The sequence below is a fragment of the Euwallacea similis genome, chromosome 10 (assembly GCF_039881205.1).
Source record: "Euwallacea similis isolate ESF13 chromosome 10, ESF131.1, whole genome shotgun sequence".
NCBI classification, from domain to species: domain Eukaryota; kingdom Metazoa; phylum Arthropoda; class Insecta; order Coleoptera; family Curculionidae; genus Euwallacea; species Euwallacea similis.
The window spans coordinates 1,338,577-1,361,882 of NC_089618.1; the positions used below are offsets into that span (position 1 = coordinate 1,338,577).

Below are 23,306 nucleotides of genomic sequence, written 5' to 3' on the forward strand. Positions count from 1 at the left end.
TGTTTTATGACAACCAGCGTAGCTGGTTGACTTCGTTTAATCAAAGCTCCTTTAGAGGCCCTTGCCCCCCAATTCGCTCTGGGAACATGACTGCCATATTCAATGGGTTTCGGTATAATCAAGTAGACCACACCCACTGCCACTACCCCCGTCAAAAATATGAGGACCTTTCGATGAGTGAAAAATCTTGTGTGGTTCTTCTTGTAGTGAATGATTGGGTCTACAGGATTCTCTGCTTCGACTTGGTTAGTCTCAACGTCATCTAGAAAAATTGGGTAAAAAAGGTAAAACCACTGCGGTTTCTCGGATGAAGCCCACAAATATCACACACCACATAAAAACGGAATAAACTATCATGCGTGGTGTTTGATGAGAATATAGTGAATGTCTGGAATGGTATTGGAGGGTTTCATGTGTTGGTCTTAGTCCTGCTTAAGGATTTAATTCTGGATGGTTGAGTTTGTTCCAGCGATTAGGGAGGTCACATTATTATGTGTAAGTAATAAACTGTGGACATTGTTGTAGTTTAAATTGTGCGTTTTAATGTGTAGACCTCGAATAAGCGATCGAAATTAAATCGCTCAAATTCTAAAATTCGAATCCAGAAATCTGGTTTGGAGAGAAAAGAGCTGGGCTAAGAGCAAGATTTGTTAGTAGATATTTGAAATGGCCTAAAGAGCAATTTAAAATCTTTTAGTTTTGTGAGATAGAAAAATCTGGAACACCTGGAATATTCCATCGTGAGCGTTACAGTGAAAATTGCGTCAATTCAGTTCAACTTAGATGTGAAAAATCGCCGAAAATCTAGCTAAAGGAGCTGCATTTGTGAAATAAATTTATTAAAAATTCCTTATTCTTATTTACTGTTATTGTTTTTTATTTAATATCTTTGCATATAAAATTTGTTACTTAACATCATCTAAAATCAATGAGAAGTTCTACCTCCTCCGCCATTGCCTTTCACCGCCCACAAACTCGCTTCACCGCATAGAAACCCCCCAGTTCGATTTGCACACCCCACCTTAACATCATTCCTGAGATACCCCCCCTTCACCCCTTGCTCGATTAACCATGGTCCAGTAAGGGCCATAAACTGCTCTAGAGGTTGCTCACTGAACTCTCCCATAAAGGCCACTTCAACACTATTGTCCTTGCGCTCATTTTGCACCAACCAGCCTCTTCCCTCGTACACATTCCCATCACCCCCCACCACGAAGTTGTACCGAATGTCCGGTAAATGTTCAATTCCCACATGGGAGTTCTGCAAGTTTTGCATGGCCCCAAAGCATTTGGAAAGATCTCCGCAAGTAGCGGTACCGGTTTCTGTGACGATCAAGACGGCAAGTGGGGGTCGAAGTGGTTGGAGTGGATTTAAAGGAGATCTAGCCCCCCATAAACCTCTTCTTAGAATGTGGTGCTTCTGCGTAGGAGCTGATGGTGATGATGATGTTGTCGTAGAGGATGTAGCAGGGCCGTCGCTGTGGTTCTTTGCAGAAATAATAATGGCTGCTGGTGTGATCAAACAAAGGACAACAACTGTAGAGAAGAGGAACATAGAGAGTTTGTAGTGATCTCTGATTGACTGGCAAAATATGAATCCGATTGAGGGCTTGGCGCAGCCAGTAGCGGCGGCTGTGGATGGTTGATAAGTAATGGTAGCAACTACAACAAGGGAGACCTATTTCGTAAACCCGCTATAATAGACATTGAGTAAACAGTGGCTTTATTTTCGGAAGATGTTTGCGCAGACAAACGATAAACAAGCTAAATTTAAAATTTTCGGTAAAGCTAATAATTACATTTATCAAAGGAGGGGAGTTACCTTTATTGGTGCTTCTGAAAAATCTTTTTCTTTCAGAGTGGATTCTCAATAGCAGCTTCATGCTTTCAGGTTAAAAAATGTTTTTCCAGAGTTTCTCCCCGAATTTCCAGCGATCACTGAAGTTTCTCGGTTTAAGTTAAACAAACACGCAGATGGGTTACGTTATAGTGATTCATTATCTTGTTATGAGAATATTGGAAGTTTTATTTTATCGCAGTTTGACTGAAATGTAGACATATAAAAATTTCCCTTAGTACGTTCTGGAAATTTAAATTAGCAATGTGGTTTTCCTTCAAATTGCCAAGAGACTTAAATTTCATCATGGGTGATCATCTCCGCCCCGAAATAAGTCAGAGAAGCTAGCACTAGATACATTTACGCCAATAATTTCTTAGATTTTGAGGTGTTATTAAAGACTACGAAAACACGCTGCTGGATTGAACATATCATTACTAAAAAGCTTTTACAAATGAATCTAATAAAATACCTAATAACCTGAACCTAATAAAAGCTTAGGCAGACTAACTGCGAACACCAGTCATCAACACGACTAGGTACTCTAAAAATAACTTCATAAAAATGTGGTTTTAACAGAATTTTTCGTTGGAAAACGAGATACCTTCAGCCACACGACTTCGCATTTCAACCCTCCAATGCGTCTAGAAAGTTTCAGTGTTATCTCAACGAAAACAGTGGCGTACCGAGTGAACACTGTCAGCATAACTGCACTTGAAATATTCAAAACACAACCAACTTGTTTAAAAATTTTACATCGAGGTACGATCGGCAGCGCGCCACTGATCATCATACGATCACGTTCCTCTTTGTTCTGTGAAAACTTATAAATATTTTCCGATTTATCTCAATGAAAGCGGTGAATTACTGAAGTGAACAGTACCTACTCTCAGAGAGAATAAATTTTATAGTTTTATGCCTAAATTGCTCTAAGATACGAGCTGCAGCACGCCTATGAACGTTGCGGTTTATCCATTGACCCTGTTTTAAAATGCACAGATTTATCAATCAATGGAATACAGAATGCGACGCTATCAGTAGGTACCTACCTATAAATTATGTTTCTAAAATATCCCAACTGCAACTAAATTTTTAAAGAATTTTTCATTAGAAAGCGTTTCTCCCGCACCTCACTGGGCATTGCATGGGCACAACTAATTTTTAAATAATTTTCCTTTTGAGAAAACAGGGGTATCGCACGTCAATGAGCATTGTCGATCGTTCTTTAAACGTATATAAAAAATAAACTTCATATTGTTCAAATTCATCGAAAACAGTGGTATCTTGAGCTTGAAAGCTCAACATCTGAGCTCTCTTCAAAAATCCTATTTTTTCGTTAATTTCAGTCGAATTTGTCTTTTCTCCGCGAATTACATTCCATTAAATCTTCTCTATCGTTCATAGATTTATGTCAGGTGCTCAAAGAAACATAGAGGCGTAAATTGCACGGTCTCACCCTCAAGACTGGAAGTCTAACCCGTGGGCGTAGAGGAATAAATAAATTCGGAATTAAAAATCATTATTCAAGTCTTCAATTATTTATTGTAAAATATCGGTCCTTGTTGAACACGTGAGGTACGCCAATGATTAATGTCTTCGCGCTTCCGCTATGGCTCTCGCAAAGAAAACTCAGGGGCGTAGTGAAATAAATATCCATTTCAAAAAATAATGAGAGAAATAAAAAGAATTATTAACGATAAGCTGGATAACGTTCAAATCAAAAATGATAATTTATTTTCTTATAAGGTTTCGTAAGTCGGATGATCGCGTTGCCCGTAGATACGAAAATACTTTAACCATATATTACATATTATTTACTTTAGATTATCTTTACTTTGTTTAAAATTAGCAAATAAATACTGATGCATAAATTAACGATTTTTGTTTCTAGTAGATAACTATGAGATGGTGTGAAAGTGAATTCGACGCCATTCTGAAAGGTTAGTGTCCCATGTGTAGAGTGGTTTGTATGTAGTTATCTCCCTGTTAACGTGTACCAACCCACAACCATCAATTTAAATTACACATAAACTCCAAAATACTTTATATACATACCTATAAACAAACGATAATACTTATAATCAAACTTCTATATCAGATCAAGCTTTAGCATTTATATAAATTTGTCTGGACCGCATTCCACCAATTTCATGCGCACGGCACTATTCCTTCGGTTAAGGATAACCTTCAGCAAAAGGCACTCACGATTTGCTTGTTTATTGCAAATGTACAACAAAAACGAAGCGGAAAACACACGCAAAAAGGGACAGTACTTGGGCCTTTTCTAGGTATCCCCTGATATGAAATAAGCCAAGCAACACCTGCTCACATCGAAAAACACTGTATAATATAGGTAGATTGTGGAAAACCTCTTTGGCTATGCAGGGTGGTAATTCGGAAAGCTGCAATGCGAGTATCTGGATAAGTTGTCAATCAAAATTTCATATTACGATGTTCCTTCGAATGAAGGCGAGTTGACTTGTGTCCGCTAATTTTGAACCACTCTACCAACGTTCTCATTGGTCAGCGCGATTTCGGCTTCTGACTGAAATGCCTGAATTGGCGTTTTTAGTTGAAATTTACAAATTCGTCCATAGTTTAGTTAATATGTACAACTGAATCCAGTAGGTGTTTGGTGAGGTGAGAACCGCGAGGAGAAAGGTTAAGGCTTCTTTGATTTTGAATGCTTCCAGTTCATATTCCAATGTACCTGCTGTACTATCTAGTCCTGCAGTTATATAGTAATTTGACGTAGATTATGGACGAAGAAGGAAGTAGGACTCAAAGAGGAAACCTGCAAGAGAATCCGAATAACACTGGAAATTTTTAAACCTCAAGCAACTTTTTTGCTGTTAAAAACCTTGGGTTTTAAGTACGGTAGAGTTCCTCTGCCGTCCCTTTTAAATTAGAAGAAACGCTGAAGGCTTTCGCATTATTGGAAATTCCAAAAGGTTTAATACTTTAAATTGAAATCATAATTTAATTCCAGAACCTTTCATTCATGTAATACAGTAATGTGAAGAGCAAATATGATTATAATTAGGCACACTATCGATAATAAAGATAACTGTAATTTAGATAAACATAAGAGTTGGAAAAGCTTTCAAGATTAGAGATATCTTTATTTATTTAAACTTTAAATTTTTGTGCATTTAATATGTTGTTTCAGCTTTTATCCCAAAGGAGGGACGAGAAGAACTAGAAGAAAACGTTAAAAAGTAACAATTTTGCTGTTCTAATCTTTAAGTAATTGCTTTGTGACTCTTCTGTTCTCTAGCCATATAACTTCTTCGCAATTAGGCATTATAAACCCGAATTTTGGGGCATAAATCCCCAAGGAAAGCGAAGGAGACTATGGAGGAGTTCCTGGAAATTACATGTGTTAATGAAATTTAAATTTCACCTTAAATTTAAACTCCACGTTAATTTCCCCATAAGTTAGCGTTCGCAATTAAACAGAAAATTTCCGGTAGCGTTGAAGGACAGTGTTAAAAGCTCACATTTTGACCTTGGTATACGTAGTTTCTCAGATACTTACATTGACTCTTTCCAAACCGATACCCTGTACGTGCGCATATGAGGTGATTCATTCAATTTTAATAAAAATAAAGCAAATCAGAACCTCTCATAATTCGATGGGGTCGGACAGCATAAAGAAAAGTACTTACCATTATTTTCACACGGGATCTTTAAGTTGTTACTGGTGAAATTCTCGAATTCTTTCCCGTTAATATTAGCCTTTCCAATGTGAATATTGATAGTATCGCCAACCGTCGGGTAAGGCGAATCTTTAAAGACAATGGAAGTGGTCGTCGCTGGTGCTCCGGTCATCAACTTCACATCTTTGACATCCTGATACGAAACCATAGTTTCAAAGCAGGAGAATCGGAGTGGGCTTTTAGTGGTCAACTTACTGTAAATTTAAAATCATTCAAGGATTCGCTGTCAGAGTCGGATTGGGTGTTGCAACCGCTGCAACCCTGCTCTAGATCCTCCACGCTATTGGCCAAGGATAGAGTCATTTGTGTTTGGTCATCATACACTCCCCTCGTGGCGCTAAGATGGAACGGCCATCCCGCGTTCCAGATCTAGCACCTTCAGACCAAAAGTAACACGCACTTCACAGAGCACGAGCGACGGTTGCGTTCGTTATTGGATTCCGCGAATTTGTTTTATTCATCGAACAAATTTTTCGCCTGTAAAGCTTGGTATGCTTGTTGTAACTACCAATGTAGGCGCAAAACGTTTATGGAAGGTGGGGATATCGCAGTTACCAGAGTCGGTCGAGAATTTCTCGTTCTTTTTATTAGCCCCATTAGAATGAGAATTGCGCAAAAATCTAAATGGGGTTCTTGAGCGACCCCAGAATTTTTCAAAATATACGTATACTTAGAATCACATTAAACATGTTTCAGTGGTTTATTAAAAAATAATACTTAATAAAATATTAACAAAACAAACGACGCTTCTACTGAAAGTAGGTGACATAAAATGTAACTTGCAAAACAAAACCTTAGTTTTAAATACTAAAAATAAAGCTTACATAAAGGAAAATATAACTATATTATTTTAAGGCACGCTTTAAACAAAACGCGATTTCTCCCCTTTTGAGATAAAGTTCACAAATCAACTGTTCGCAGCTTCCACAAATAGTGTTAACTTTTTATCCAATTTTCGAGGACACTGATAACATCGACCTCGTTTTCTTCGAGTTTCTGCTTTAGATACAGAAGCCGAAGGTTCACCGATGTCTATTCCACAGTCTTCTAACGCTTGCCTTACATTCGCTCTATTTTGTTTGTATTTTGCCCTATTTTCCACATTTCTGCGAGCGAGTTCATTAGCTAACTTGAATCAAAATAGGTTTCCTTGATCGATTTTCTTGTTTCCAATTTGGATATTTTTCTACGTATAAAAAAAGCGTTTAGTACCCAAATGCCAAGTACGTTTATAAATAATCTATAGGGCCATCTAAGAAGTCATTCTCCCACATGAATCTTTCTGGTAAGCTTTGGCCCGTGTTATCTACTCCTCCCTAAGTTTTATTGCAGTTCAATATTATCATTGGTTTACTTTTATTTGAAGTGTCAACATTATCAGTGTCGTGCTGGGTTGATAAATGCACCATTCCTTTTTTCATGAGAATGCGTGGAACCATTGTTAAGCCTCTTGAAAAGGGAAATATAGATGATTCTTCAGGTCGCGATTTAATTTGCAATTGTAGAGACGAGTCTTGCGTATTTTTCCAAACAGTACCTAAGAAAGTTAGCTTTTTTCATAGCAAACCGCTGGCGAGTTGCATACTAGTGAAAAAGTTATCCGTAGCAATTCCAAGCCAAGTACCTTGACGAGGCACCACTAAGTCTGGTACAACACAAAATCCTTGGTTCTGTTCCGGCTTTCCACCTATAGATTTTCCTGCACGAACTTGCATATTCGATAATTATGATGTTTTACAATCAGCTGCAGCCCAGATTTTGATGCCGTATCGTACTGGTTTTGATTTGCCTGAAGATATGTTCATATATCGCCTGAAGGGACACCGTCCTCTACAACTTATCAGCTGTTCAACAATGGTAATGTGCTGATAAGGTTCAAAAGGTTTTTTGCAGTTTATGATAAATAAATCCCAAATTTCTCTCATAGCCGCTAATTTGTCTCGATTCTTTCTTTCCGCTCTTGTGGTTATGTTGTCAAAGCGCAAAAAGTTACCGACTTCTTCAAAACTAGTCCACGAAAACGCTGCTGCAAGAAATGATCGTCGGATAGCACTTCTCCGTAATCCCTTTCCAGTTTCCTTTCAACAGCACAGCACTTCAGCTTTTATTAATACACAGTTTTTTCCAAAATTTTTGCTTCTTGGGATGTCCATGCCTCATAACGATGAATTGCTTCTTGATTTGTCTGGCCACGCAAATAGTTTCTTCTATTTCTGTAGTAAAAATCAAGTTAAAAAAACCCTAGATGGTGTTTGCATTTGAACTACAATTTGTTAGATCAAGGCGCGCATTTACTTGATTCCTACCTAATCTTCGAGATTTTGGAAAAGACTTCGAATTCCAGACCATTCCAGATTTAGATGTAGTGTGACCCACTTAAGAGCGGAACACCCCTGTAAAATTTTTATTTGTGATCTGATTTTGAACATTTTCTTATGTTATAGGGCATCAAAATCACTAGTTTGTAACAAGTTCTTGTTGTAGCTGCTTAAAATCTAAGACCTACTTTGCCCCTTTCTCATGGCAAAAATTCAAAAAAATACATTAGGCAATTTTTTATTTTAAATTTAACTTCAGTAATAACTTTAAAGTAATTCAAAATGGTTGTATCTCAAATTTCGTTAAAAAATGTTTATTCATAAAAAAGTTATAGAATAATCAAATTTTTGGTCAAGTAAGCTGAGCGTGGGTACAATAAACACGGTTAAATCGTTTGTTTTTTCTTGAGGGCAATATGAATTCTGCAAGTTTTTTAGAACTCTTGAGAAATGGATTATTTGATGCGATTGATGAACTTCAACTATTATATACAAATAACATGTACTTTTAACTTGATGAAAGTCTTATGCATGATAGGAGAATTGTTCGGGAGTGGTTAAATACAAACTTTCCCAATCAATGAGTCGGACAGAAGAGTCCATTAATATAATGGCCACCCAGACCACTAGATCTAACCTCATTAGATTTCATTTTGTGAGGTACTCTTGACCAAAAGTGCATAAAAATCGCCCTAGAAATAGAGAAGAACTATGCATGAGGCTGAGACGTGCCTATGAAAAGATTACTTTTTTATTTTTCAAAAAAGTTATGCGCAATACTAGAAGAAGATACGAGAAATGTATTCAGTTGAATAATGGCTTATTCGAAGCAAGTGTTTATTAAAATGAGGCAAATCTCTTTTTGTTATAATTTTTTTTCACATTGAATGATTAATTCAAGATTTTACGGGGGTGTCCTGTTCTTAAGTGGATCAAGTTTGATTGTTCTATAACTTTTTTGTGAATAAACATTCTTCAACTAAATTTGAGATGCAACCATTTTGAATCATTCTAAAATTGTTACTAAAATTAAATTTAAAATCAAAAAATCCCTAATGTCTTTTCTTGAATTTTTGCCATGCGAAATGGGCAAAGCAGGCCTTAGATTTTAAACGAGCATAACAAGAACTTGTCACAAACTAGAATTTTTGATGCCCGACAACATAAAAAGAAATTATTAAAATCGGACCACAAGTAAAAATTTTTCAGGGGTGTGCCGCCCTTAAGTGGGTCACAGTGTACATTGAGGGCTTCCCAATTCGACGTCATCCCCAGCCACGGGTTCCTCTTCATCTGGCCGATATTCTGTTTCAATTTCTATATCATCATCGGTTTCCGAAACATCCTCTTCCATAGATATTTCGTCTTCCGACTCATCACCATCGTCACTGTAATAATCATGTTCAGAATCCGTGTCATTCCATCTTTCTGCAATACCTTCTAATTCTTTTTGCGATAGAAGAAGATTCTTATCCATTTTCTATATAAAATAATAAAACAGCTGTTAAGAACAATTAAATACGTTAAATACTATGCGGGGTCTCTGCGGGGCCCCATTTACCTACAGTGATAATAAGGACCAACCTAATGCTACAACACACTAAACGTAACTGAAGCATTAGCGAGAGGTTCTAATAGGCGCTTCCATCAAGCTGCAGCAGTTGCCAACAATTATTTTGATATTTTCAAATTAGTAACAATGGAGTCTCTTAACGACTTCTTTCAGTACTTCAAAGATTAATTCTAACACTACTCTTCACAATGATAAATTATGTTATCAGAGGATTTACCTTATCAGCTTTGCAAATTTGCTATTAGCACGCAGCATCTGTTTCGTGCCTCCAGTAGATTTAAATCGATCTATAGATTACGATAACGGTATTACGGCATGACAACATTATGTTTCCTGTCTCCTTGGACATTGAATCATAAATATTGTTTGAGATAACTTGATTTTTTACATAATTATAAGTTTCCAGTAATCTAGTTGATAATTATTGATTATGCTCGGGCAAACCTCACTGGAGCTTTGCTACAGAAACTAAGGAGGATTTTCAATAAATGCAAAATTATTTCTTCGGTTCATCGCTCTATCTCCACTATGAAACATTCCTCGTCCTAAAATATGTGCAAAATAAATGTTATGAAGCCATCCGCGGAACGTTCCAAATGCGCATAAAAAGAACAGTGTGGAAATATCAACAAAACGTTTCCGATCCATGGAACAGTTTTGCTCTTTCCGCGGCTATTGCCCCCTATAAAAAAGGGTCTCCTACCTCACTGTTGGGACGTTTCGGGAATGTTTTTTAAACTTTTTCATAAAACTTCCGAACGTTTCCACAATTAAGTTATAACGCGTAAATTGTGATCGTTGCCGAGTGTCGAAGCTGCAACCTCCGCATCGACGCCACTCCCGCTGAACCACGCCACTGCTTGCAAAGTTCTTAGTTGGGGCCGTATGCAGATCCCGCGAAAATTGGGAAAAATGGAGCATTTGGAAAACTGTCGATCGTATTGTGGATGATGCAGTTTTTATTTATAAGTAATAATTGCGCAATGAAAACTAATCGCGAGTCAGTAAGAATGATAATGGCGGTATATATCTAGAAAACGTGATCTGCTTATAAAATATTTTTTGTTTGAAATTAAAGCACCATGGGGATCTCGTAAACGGTGATAGATGCAGACTTGGTTGAATGGAAGAAAAGTTGTGCATTCAAGGGCGCAGCCGCACGGTGCAAACATATCTAGAAAATAATGAGAAAATAAAAAAAAAGGAAATTTTTTGATTTTTTAAAAATATTTTACCACTGCTTTATAATATACAGGGTAAAACAAATTTGAGTCTATGTATGGGGATCTCGGAAACGGTAAGAGATATAAAGTCGCTTAAATGGAAGCAAAGTTCCGTATTTTGACACTCAACAATAATCCATTTGCGATTTTTTTAAAATCCGAATACTTTCAGAAATATCCGATAAAAACCGAAAATTTGGATTTTCGTTTTAGTCAAAAAAGTCGAAAATCCAAATTTTTAGGTTTTTTCAAATATTTTCCAAAGTACTCGAATTTTAAAAAATTAGCAAATGAATTATTGTCGAATGTCAAAATACGAAACTTTGTCTCCATTTAACCGATTTAGAATCTCTTATCATTTCCGAGATCCCCATACATAGACTCGAATTAGTTACACCCTGTATACTGCTACGACCTATACAGCCACGATCTATAAGAAAAAGATGAAATAGACAAAACAGCACACCTAGTATAATACGCTGATGATGCAACACTAATTGTACATGACAAAAATACGGAAAAAGCAATAGAAAGACTCTAGATGCTAATAGACAAGACGATGACATGGATCTATAGAGGGAGACTTACACCTAATGCAACCAACAATCAACTCCTACTATCAAACTACCAGATTAAAACTAACTCGTCGATAATAATCGCAGGTGAACACATAACTAATACTAAAACCTACATCAAATACCTGGAAATAACAACAAACAAGATACTTAAATTCTACGAATAAGTACGAAACACATCAGGACAGAAGCCACTAAAAGAGCAAAACATTGTAGATCACTAACGTACAAAAACAGAGGCATCAGCATCAAAACTGCATCAAGAATTTACAAATCCATCTGAAAACCATTGGTAGACTACGGACACCTACTGAGGACAAATTCAAACGAAAAAACAAACAAGATGTACAAACAACGGAACAGTTCGTTCTAAGACTGATCACAAAGATAAGACGCTCGGGAAGCCCACTGCCCAATTCATCCAACTAAGTTCTATAGGAACGCACAAAAATGACACGAATAACTGAAAGGCTGCTACAAAGGCAGACAAAGTGGAAAAACAACCATCATAACTGGAACACAGTAAATCCACTTTGCTTGACAAGACAAACAAGACAATCCCGCTTCCTCTTTTCCCCATCCCACCCACGAGAGCATTAATCTCAACATGACAGTCTTTGTTCTCAAAATGATTATCTTGTTTTTCTAAATACGGCTCTGGTAAATTTTTCGCCGATTTTAAGATATCTTTTTATTACAAATTTATTGATGTATCGTTCTTAGTAATTTAGGCACTGTGTTAGTTTTCGTTACTTTTTTATTATTCCTTGCCGTACGTCGCATTTGACATTAATAAGTACGATTTTTCATATAGCTCCAAACAAAAAAAATCTAACAGGGCAATATCTGGAGAACGGGCTGGCCACTATATTCCAAGTGAGTGTTTATGTTCCAGGAATCTATATGATAGATATTCTTGCGCAACTCTTGCAGGAATTATCTCACCCTCCCCCAAACTGCTCCACTTCATTAAGTCGACGGATATTATTATAGCGACCCATCCATTTAAACAAGATGTGACGAGGCCTCCATGGATACGTAGCTAAGGCAAATTTTATACCTCTCGCCACTTTCAATCAATCAATCAATTTAGCTAAATCCCCATTGTGAATGTCGGCAACATTGGAAAAAATGGGGTGACCTATATATTCTTGATAAGATTAATAATTCCGAGAATTTAGAGTTTGCAATGTTTAGGTAAGCATTTCATCAACAACGATTATTTGCATAAAATTCTTAGAAACCATCATAGCTGGGAAAGTCAATAAACAAGATGAGAAGCACACCAGAATATGCAAGGAATAGTATTATACTTGAAAAAATTTCATCTAAAACAGGTACGCTATATAGCTCACACAATAGAAATTGAAAGAATAATATATTTAAGATAAACTAAATAATGAAAAGATTTTATAAACATTAAATATAGGTACATATGTGGTTACATAAAAACATGGTAATAATTGTAATTACCTAAATGAATTACAAATCGATTTATAGATGATTGCCTTATAACAGAGCTTTAAAATAAGGGCAAAAGTCAGTACACAATATTACAAATCGGCGTGTTCCAATGCATTTTGTTAACATTAACGATAAAAATTAATACTTTGTTGGTCCACCATTGGCCTTGATGATAACTCTTAATCATCTGGGCATAGAATTAATAAAATTTTGTATAACAGTAGGCAAAATTGTATCCCATGCTTCAAGTAGTGCAGTTTTGAGAGAAGTTGCGCTTGTAATTTGTTTAGAACGCACCTTCCTGTCCAATATTTCCCACAGATTCTCAATTGGATTGAGATCTGGGGACTGGGGTGGAGTATGGAGTTGTTTTGGAACGTTGCATAACAACCATTCCTGGACCATATGGGCAGTGTGCTTGGGGTCATTATCTTGTTGAAGTACCCATGACCCCTGTAAACCTAATTTAACAATACTGGGCCGTAAATTGGCTTTTAGGATATTCATATATATTGTTTTATCCATTATTTTGTCAATAAAAACTAACTGCCCCACTCCAGAGGCTGCCATTGCACCCCAAACCATTACGGAACCACCCCCGTGTTTAACAGTGCTCAAGAGATTTTTGGGATCCAGCTCAGAATTTTTCGTTCGCCATATTTTTTATATCTTTTTTTGACCAAATATCTCAAATTTACTTTCCTCTGTAAAAAGAATCGTGTTCCAAAATTCTAGTGGTTCTGATATGTATTTTTTTGCAAAGGCCACTCTGAGGGTTCGATTTTTAGCACTAATAGCTGGCTTTTTATGGGGTATACGACCATGGAAACCTTGCGAATTGAGTGCTCGCCGAATAGTACTAACATTTATAGAAGTCCCCTTCTGTTCTGACATATCCGCGGCTAATTGCACTGCACTGGTTTTAGGATTTTTTTTAACCGTCCTTGTTATATCGCGTATATCAAGAGGTGTTAATTTCCGTGGACGTTCTGAACGAGGTTTATTGCGCACACTACCTGTAGCTTCATACTTATCCCAAATTTTTTTTATAGTTCTGTAATGTCTCTTCACTATATTTCCAATTTCCCGAAAAGACTTGCCCTCTTGTCGCAAGGTTGCAATAAGTTTGCGTAAATCTTCTGATATTTCAGTCCTTTTATGATTTTCATTACGTTTTGCCATGTTGTTACTTATTGGATATTGTATTAACAGCCAAACAATTAACAAATCGTATGAATTACTTCTTTACTGCATGCTACTTAGTTTTAATTGATCTCTAATACACAGACTGTGTACTCATTTTTGCATCGTATTTTATGGAGTCCTGTGATTCCCCAAACTCTACCTTGTTGCCAATTGTATATAAACATGTTTTTAAACGGTAATTATGAAGACAATAGAACGAACATTCTACTGTATTCATAACTTTAAATAAGGTTTTTTAAAAATTTTTACTACGGGATAAATTGTACAACTTTTAAATGTGTACTCACTTTTGCCGCTGACTGTATATCATGCAATGAGAGTATTTTACCCCGATTAAGTCCTTGCCCTTTTCCAATTTCTTTGAAAAAGATGTTTTAACACACTATATCGTGAAACCTAAGCGATTGCAGACGCATGTTTATACGAACCTTTATATCAACTTTTAAATATAACATGATATGTGCCCATCTCAGTTTGGCGAAATAAATTCTAATCACCCTGTATATCGAATAGATATTAAAGAGATAATGAATCTAGAGATTGCTAGCGCCCTCTAGGGGTTGCAATGCTTTGCTCGCTGAAACACGCGTAGATCCTCAAATCTTCATCATTCGTTTATTTGCCAGTTCCTTGCTAGATGACGCTACTGCGACAATAATTCCACAAAAGTGTCCTGTCGTCGAAGTATGGAATCACTAGGCGTTTTCCGTTGGGTGTCAGAAATGGGATTGCCACACAGAATTCGTAAAACAGGAACGTTATGTGTTTTATTACTAAACTTAAAATAAACTTATATATACTGTGTACAGAGTATGATTGTTACCAGTTGGAGTACATGTGGAGGAGATGAGACCTAAAAGAGAAAAGAGACCGTTGATGGTGTGATCAACGGTTTTATATGGTTTTTGATCGAACTATCCAGAATGTATTCCCGGAAACCGTTACGGAAAATGTTTTCCCGCCGTTGTTTTAGTTTTCTACAGAACCGAGATGTTGGTCTGGTTCGCAATGCACTATCACTGTCATTAATAGATGGGTGACACTGCAACGCGCTGCTGGCTCCGCCACAAAAGAAAAGACTGTTTTGCAACTGTCATGTCAAATAATGTCAGTAGTAATTGTCAATTTAAATTTTTTATTTATTCTAAAAATCCAATCCTGGGTCGTTGACCTGCATTTTCGCTAGTTTTAAGTAATAAAAACCGATCTAAATAAAAACTATTAGGCATGCATTAAGGCTTTAAATTGTCGACTCCTCCTCCAGCTCCATGGAGCCCCTATAGAAGGCGACCAAACCGATGCAAATCCTGCACCTGCACGTAAAATCTGAGGTTATGTAGAAGTTAAGCTAATTCCACAAAAAACTGCGTTTTTCGTTGTTGAGATCCTTTTCAAAAGCCTCAAAATGAAGAGGAAGCGAAAGGATGTGTGCACTTCACCCCCACTATGTGAGAGCCCCAAGAGGTATGTGCCCCAAGTTAAAATGTCCCTGATATCTGCAAGGATTGATAATCATAATCCTTTCTTTATCCCAAATATTTTGCTTGATTTCAAGCGTTTGTGATTGATTGTAGCACTGTATTAGAGATGCAAACAATGTAGATTTAAATCTACTCTTGTTTACTATATAATGATCAATAGATTGATATTCCAGTCTTTATGCACATAAATATGGACTTTTAAAAATTTGGATTAATGAGGAAAACACATGTGAAATTTATTTTTTTGGTGCATATTTCCTCAACTTATGTAGGTTTTTACAATATGATATACATATTTACATTTTGTAATAAGAATTTTAAATGATTATGTGCTTATAGAACATAATCTACCACTACAGAGGTTTAAATGACCAAAGTAATAAGTTTAAAAACCAATTTAATAGATTTTTCAAACCTACATTTAAAAGTAGGTATATTGCATATAAAACTGATTGTAATAGAATCTCCAATATTGTTTTGATTATATGTTTCAATTATTTGACCATCTTTCAATTCCAGGACGAAAATTCAAGCCCAACGTAAATTCGCCCAAAACTCAGGCATTAATAGCTCCATCATGACTCCTATTCGTGACTTGGATATCTCAGATGATGCACAGACCAGCACTCTACCCGAACCTGTGGAGCTCCTCCCGATGAAGCGCCCAAACACTGAAGATTTCCTAACATTCCTCTGCTTTCGTGGCACCCCAATCTTACCCCCCACCCTGCAATTTTTTAACACTGCCTCAATTGTAGCCGATGGACAGGTTCATGAGATTAAAAGCGATTGTCCTAAGAACGGACCCATTGATATATCAAAATGTGGATCTGGTAGTTCTTCTGAGAAACCTTTTATTGCATTTGGTGTGAGAAAGAGGGCGGATCCTATTATTATCAGCAGACAAATGGAGAGAAAGCGGAGACATGCTTTGGCTTTACAGGCTTTGAGACGAAAGTATCAGGAGCAGAAAATGGCAAAGATTCGAGCTTTAACTATAAGTAAATTGAGTGAAAAAACTACAAACAGAACTTTGGTCAAGACAAATACAGTGCAGAAAACTGAAACTTCAGTCACCAAGAAAAGCAGCACTAAAGTAATTGCGACCAAACATGTGAAAGTCACCACGCAGACTTTGAAGACTAAAGTTAAGCCTAAGATGTGCTTGAGAAGCTTTAGAGGAAAGTTTATTCAGAAGGAGCTGCCCTTCAGACCTAAAAGGCCATTGGGGGAAAGAGTTCTGACCAATGTGCGGAGAACAAGCAAAAACAGTAACAAAGGCGAAGAGGGCGCTCTTGCCATTAAGAGGCCAGTAAAAAAACCAGTTGCGCAGTCTCCTAAAACAAAATTAACAACTGCATCGGTAGTGAGAAGTTCCACTGTAACGTCAGTGAAGCGGCAACAAATCAAGAGAAGAATTCTAGTTCCAAGCAGTAGTGTGGTCACTACTGTGGTGAAGCCAAAATTGAGATCGACCACCATGAAGAAGACTGTCATATCTAGGAAAAAGGCGCAGCAAAGATTGAGGCCCTGCGTGAGTAAAGTTACTAATCCCAGCAAAGAAACCTGCAAGAAAGTGGCAATCAAAAAATCCCCTGTAGAAGAATCTACTTTAAGACCAAACCAACTCTCTCAGGAGGATGGCAAAAGCCCTCCAGGAGAAGAAGTGTCCAGACGATTAACACGAAGAGATTCTGAGATGTTGAATAACAAAACTCTGTCAGGCGGAAGGCTCAAGAGAGAAATGAAGAAGAAGTTTGAGGTGAAAAGGGAGGTTAACATAGCAGAATCCTCATCCAGAAGAGTGGTCAAGAAAAATTTAGATGTTAAGCGAGATTTTAGCCTTAAAACCCGAAATAGGGACGTAAAAAAAAGCATGGCTCTGCACAAAACTAGCGATACCATCATGGAGACTTTGCAGAGTGGCCAGAAAATCACCATGGATCAGAAGACTTCGGAGATGACTTCTGTACAAAGAGTTGTGACTAGAAAATCTGAAGAAACTGCAAGGGTTCCTAATGTACCTCCAGTTAAGGCAGAACCAAAGAGAACTTCAAGGAGTGTCACTAAAGCTGCTGAGCCAATTGCTAAGAAAGCCGTAGCAAGACCTGAGTCTCCCAAGAGGAGGCCTCCAGTTAACCGAGAAAGTAAACTAGAGGCAGAACAAAATTCGTCGAGAAGACTTACTAGGGATTACAGCGCTAAGTTGGCTGATACGTCGACTGATACCAAAGAAGTTATCAAGAAAGAAGAAAAGGATATTGTGGAGGAAAACGCGCAATCTCAAGTTAAACCAACTGGTAGGAAAGAAAAAGAGGAAGCTGTTAGTTTAAGATCAACAGCCACAGAAGTTAGTGGCACAGCTTCCAATAAAGAAGACATTTGTGAAGACCCACCAATAGTTTCAATCGAAGCCAAAAGTATAGAAAATCTTGCTGACTCGGAAATTGTCGTTCAAAAACCAATTGTGGAGCCCAAGAGAACTCCCACAAAGAAACTTCCAAAGCGTAGCTGCGAGGCTGTTTCGCAGGTGCCAATAAGGCCCTCTAGAAAAACCAAGGAAGCGGCCGCCATATACATGGAGATTCTTAGTCATAAGCTCGTAAATGACAGCACCATTGACGACGATAATGTGTCCATTGACAGCTTCCCAGAACTGCCCAACGTTAAAAGGACAGAGCAACGAGAAATTGAGCTTAAGGCGCACGCCAAAACCTCCAAGGAAGATGAGGAGAACAAGAATTCTGACCCACTTCGAAAATCTATAGAACCGAAAAATTCTACCGTGATCAGTGATGATGATTCTGACAATGAGGTGCTCCAAGCCAAAATTGCTAAAGCTGCCAAGGAGATTCCTGCGAAACCCAAAGAGGAACTACTGAATAATTGTGATTCCTCAGATCAATCAGTTAACGCGAAAAATACCAGGAAAAAGAAAACTACTGCGAAAAGAAGCAAATGCGGAAGTAGCGTCCTTGAGACGAATGTCGACATTATCTTAGAAGCTGCTAGAGTTCTCGAAGAAGCAAAGCCGAAAGAAACTTCCGATGATGAATCATCGGCTTCAGACATAAACTTAAAGAGCCTGCAAGCAAAACAGCGCAAAAAACTTAGCGAAAACAAAGCAGCGATATTCAGTGATTCTGACGAAGAACCGCTTGCCAAACTCACAACTAAAATCCACAAACCTGAAACTACAATCAAACTCCGAAGAACTGCAGATAAACAACTTTCTAATGCTGCAACCATAATGGAGCCTAAACCAAAGAGAGAGTGCGCCAAGCGGCCCTCTTACTACCTCCCAATGATGTCCAGTAGTGACGAGGATGAAGAGCCTTATTTCCACGGATTCAGTGCCCCCAAGGAAGAACTTAAGAAAGTTCAGGCTCTAGCTCCATCTTTGGATTTATTGAGCAAAGATTTGGGTCGCAAGGAGAAAGTGAATATGTCCAATGAGCAGATAGAGCAGTGGTTGAAAGACTCCGCTATGGCTGGTAGCAGCGTTGCCAAAGAAAATGACGCCATGTTAAAGTTTGGAGAGAAAATTCCCACGGAGAGTTTGAAGTTAGAGGCTGCGCCGAATTTAAAGTTGAAGATAGAGGAGGCGCAGCCGGGGAGTAGCAAGGAAGCATCTTCTGATGAAAAGGTGAAAGCTGAGCTGAAGTCTCCATCGAGCGATAGAAAGTGGATCTTTAAAAAGGATAAGAAAGAGCCGATGCCTCCTAATAAAAACGCCTTTTCTCCGGAAAACGAGTGCAGCGTTTATGCTTTTGGAGAGGACAATGAGGAAGCGGTAAATACACCGTTTAGGAGGCCGTCGAGGAGACCATCCAGTACTGCGACGTCGCGGTCTGAGGACGATATGTCGAAGACTGATGAGGCTACCAAGCATAGTAAGTTTAATAAATTAATTAATTAAAGCATCCATCTATCATAGCAGTCAAGACCAACTATATATCTTCATGTTTAAAATCCGTTTACAGTGAAGTATTAAGCCTTAAAACGTATATCAAATTCGGAACTTAACTTTTAGTTTGAATTTACAATTATGATGATATACAAAAGGGTGTTAGCAATCTGAGAGTTAAACTAATTCTTAATGCCATTTGCGATTTTAGATAATTCACTGCTGCTTTACTGTATTTCTCCCCAAAAATACCTTCACTTTTTTCTGTTCGTTTAGCCCAATTTCGAAAACCGGTTCCTTCAGACTCTGAAGACTCGCGCTGTTTCAACGTCCCCCAAAATCCAGCAAAGCCGTCCAAGCTAGTCAAATCCGAGGGGATGGTTCCACCCTCTTCCGGCAATTATCCAGCCAAAAGGACAGGGAAATCAGCCTTGGAACCCTTCGACGATTCCAAGTACAAAGTGCCCAGTTCCCCAAGCGCTAGTAGTAGCAGCAGCGCGAAGCTCTCCAAGAAAGGAACCCAGAAACCGAAAACTCCCAACAAAGGTTGGGAGTGTGTCAACCCAGTTTCTGTAAATGATTTCCCCAAACCTACTGATCCGGCTAAATTGGTAGAAGCTCCTGTATTTCATCCCACTGGTAAGTGCTTGAAAATTTAGTAAAGAGTGATTGAGAGTGGTATTTAATTGATATTTCATTGGCGTTTTTAAACAGAACAAGAATTCCAAGACCCATTGGAGTATATAGAACGTATACGTCACAAAGCTGAGCAATTTGGCATCTGCAAAATCGTCCCGCCAAGTAGTTTTAAGCCCGAATGCAAAGTATCCGATGATATGCGCTTTACTGCCTACAATCAGTACGTGCATAAAATGCTGCATCGATGGGGCCCCAATTTCAAGGAGTTCGTCGCTATTCGAAAGTATTTAGCTACGCAGAGCATTTTTCTGAAAACTCCCCCATTGGTGAGTTCAAATCAGAAATTGTAATTTTGTCTTCAGGTTAAAGAGGTTTCAAGCGAGGCGTTAGTTCTTTTAATATTTTTAATGTGAAAGGTTGAGAAATATGCTTTAATGTTTGGTGATAATTTCCTATTGTATTCTCCATATTTTAATTAAATTTTAGATCGGAGGAATGGAAATCGATCTTCCCAGGCTCTACCAGACGGTGCAGAATCTGGGCGGTCTGAAGGAGGTGATCGAGAAGAAACGCTGGCCCAAAGTATCCGAATACATGAAAATTCCCAAATCCGCGCAGGACCGGGTTACCAAACTGGACGACATTTACTGCAAATATCTGTTGCCCTACGACACCTTGTCTCCAGGTTAGTAAATAATCATCATTTCCTTTGCTTTCGGTGTTTTTTTCTAACTCTGGTAGCGCCGCTGACAGCATAACATCTGAAGCGTTATTCTAGTAATAATTGAATAGTACAGTATCGCAGTTTCATTTGTTGACGAAATCGACGGAATTATTATGCTTAAGTGAATTGGAGCAGGTGGCAATTAATTTATACATATTTCGTACAAGTTTCTTTTATTTATCCTTCATGTTTAATTTGATCGTACGATCCCTGATGCTTTCAACGTCACCATCTTCTGGCAACTCTCATGTTTTACACGTTATTGGATCCCTTTCAAACACAATAAAAACAAATGGGCAGTAATGGCTTTCCACATTTTGCGACTCTTCCCACGCCATGGTTCACACCATCGCCTTTGAGTTTCACATATTAACTTCCTTATAGCCGAACGTGAGAAACTCTTCGAAGAAGTCGAATCCTACTGGTCGAAAAAACAATCGCCGACCCAACCCGATACCACGTCCTCTGAACAAGATTCAATCGACTCTGATGACAATGACGTAGATAATGAGTGCACGATCAAGGGCAAAAACATGGCCCTGAGCGCTCTCTATCGCATCGCGCGCAACACTATGTCCATGTACTTCAAAGTACTAGAGCCGTCCGCTACGGAGGTAGAGCAGGAGTTCTGGCGCTACGTCACCCAGAAGCGGAACCACATTTGCGTGCACTCGGCGTCGATCGACTGCGGTACGTGGGGCTACGGTTTCGCCGTGGCCAAGAACAGCCCCTTTGCCAAACATCCCTGGAACCTCAAAGTTCTGTCCAACAATGGTGGATCAGTGCTTAGGTCGTTGGGACCGGTCATGGGTAAGTCGATGCTTTGTATATGAAATATTGTGTTCGTTTTTATGGCACTTTTGTCAAAAAGTACCATTCCTCCCTTTCCCTCCAATACGATCCGTCCATAAACATACCGTCCAAGTAGAATAATTTCTCACACGTGCAACGTTGTCACATTTCTAGTTAGACAAAACGATATTGCAGGAGTAACGGTACCCACTCTCCACGTTGGAATGGTTTTCAGCGCGTGTTGTTGGTACCGCGACCCGCACGGCCTGCCCTGGGTCGAGTACCTGCACACGGGCGGCACCAAAATTTGGTACGGCATCCCAAGCACCTCATGCGCACTCTTCCGCGCTGCTATGCGCAAACTGGTACCCGGTTACTGTCGCGAAAAGGAACTGTGGCTGCCGTCTGACACGGCCATGGTACCACCGGAAATGCTGCTAGAGCATCAAGTGTCTCTGTGCCGTACCGTCCAGGAGCCTGGCCAGTTTGTAGTTGTTTTCCCAAAGGTCTATACTTCAGGTATCGGTACCGGCTACGTAGTGTCCGAAAGTGTCTATTTCGCGCCCCTGTATTGGTTGCGAACGGCCCGCGCTCTTTTCGACGACCTGAAGACCAGCTGCGAGCCCTCGATGTTCTCTTTGGAGAAATTGTTCGTGAGCATTGCGGAAGATGCTCGATCAAGTGTAGAGGTTTTAAAAACAGTGTTGCCTTTCGTGGAAGAACTATGTGCAAACGAGCGTGATTATCGCGCCAAACTGCGTCTCTTGGGTGCAATCGCCGAGGAGAAAATAATCGATTCCGACTCGCATTCGAAGAAACGAAAAATTCAGAGCGTAGACGGAGACTTGGAGTGTGAAATGTGCAGGACCAACCTGTACGTTTCAATGCTGGTGGATATGCGGGATGAGCTGATCTACTGTCTAGAGCATGCGCTGCAGCTCCCAGAAAGTGACCTAAAGGCCGCGGAAAGGTTCAAGCTGCGGTATCACTTGGTTGATTCCGAGTTGGAGGGTATTCCCCAAAGAATAAAAGCCGCCATTGACGGGAAGGTGCAGAAAAAACCACCCCCAGGAAAATATGCGGGGTTGCCTACTTTGCTTAAGTAGGTAGTTTTCGTAAATGTGGAGCTTTAGCTGTGATCGGTGTGTAGGAACAGCGCTTTTTCAAGAAAATAAACAGTTCCCTGTGATATCGGTAATCTAGTGTCCCAAAAAGAAACATCTTTATAGCTTTTTGAAATGGACTGCTCTTTGATAGTAAATTAAACCATCATTGACATCTTTAACAGTATGTAAATTTTCAATAATAACTTACAATTGACAAAGTGTAAAGCGTACGGTAGCCCTGGTAGTTCTGTAGTCAACCGTTATGCAACTATCGGAATTTTTACATAATGCCACGCTACTTGTCAAATTAATTTAAGTTTCATAACACAAATTTACAACTGTTAACTCTAGCGATACAGCCATTTTCTTGCATAAGACGAGCAGTCCATTTGGAATGGCAGTTATTTATTCTTATTATTTTTATACGTCATTAGAATAAGTGAATTAATTTTTGTGCGTGTTAGACAATGTTAAAACCTTATCTCCCTCTTCTGTCTTGAGGCTTCATAACTTTCTAGATTGTAGTATTATAAAAGATTGTGTCGTGGCGCGCGGCAATTTCTTGGCTAATTGGTGTAATGTAAATATAAGAGAAATACACATATTATGTAGATAAAATTGTTGTAGTTTCATTTCTGGCCCAATCTTGTAACAAAGACAGATATTAATTTGAATGAAAATGCTGTATAAAGTACTTTTGATACAAATTGAGATTCTAAGTCATGTTTTTCAACTTTGAAGG

General features: G+C 38.6%; 3 protein-coding genes across 3 annotated transcripts in view; 1 reads left to right on the top strand and 2 right to left on the bottom strand.

Moving 5' to 3' along the window:
* Positions 1-6,046, bottom strand: part of LOC136411614 (peptidoglycan-recognition protein LF-like) — a 32,723-nt gene extending 26,677 nt beyond the window's left edge. The window contains exons 1-2 of the mRNA XM_066394254.1: positions 5,752-6,046; positions 5,506-5,689 (exon numbers count right to left, since the gene is read on the bottom strand). Coding sequence (XP_066250351.1) covers positions 5,506-5,689; positions 5,752-5,859 — 292 coding nt within the window. The 5' untranslated portion in view covers positions 5,860-6,046. The remainder of the gene's footprint in view (positions 1-5,505; positions 5,690-5,751) is intronic.
* LOC136411921 (peptidoglycan-recognition protein SC2-like) lies at positions 322-1,883 on the bottom strand. Its single transcript, XM_066394735.1, has 2 exons — positions 1,823-1,883; positions 322-1,662 (listed from the first exon to the last, which is right to left on the bottom strand). Exons 1-2 carry the CDS (start codon positions 1,881-1,883, stop codon positions 926-928), a joined length of 798 nt encoding a protein of 265 aa, XP_066250832.1. The 3' UTR covers positions 322-925.
* Positions 6,047-15,222: 9,176 nt separating the features above from the next.
* On the top strand, positions 15,223-23,182 carry Jarid2 (Jumonji, AT rich interactive domain 2). Its single transcript, XM_066394525.1, has 7 exons — positions 15,223-15,379; positions 15,916-19,289; positions 19,580-19,942; positions 20,018-20,268; positions 20,429-20,627; positions 21,051-21,476; positions 21,654-23,182. Exons 1-7 carry the CDS (start codon positions 15,321-15,323, stop codon positions 22,562-22,564), a joined length of 5,583 nt encoding a protein of 1,860 aa, XP_066250622.1. The 5' UTR covers positions 15,223-15,320; the 3' UTR covers positions 22,565-23,182.
* The last annotated feature ends 124 nt before the right edge of the window (positions 23,183-23,306 follow it).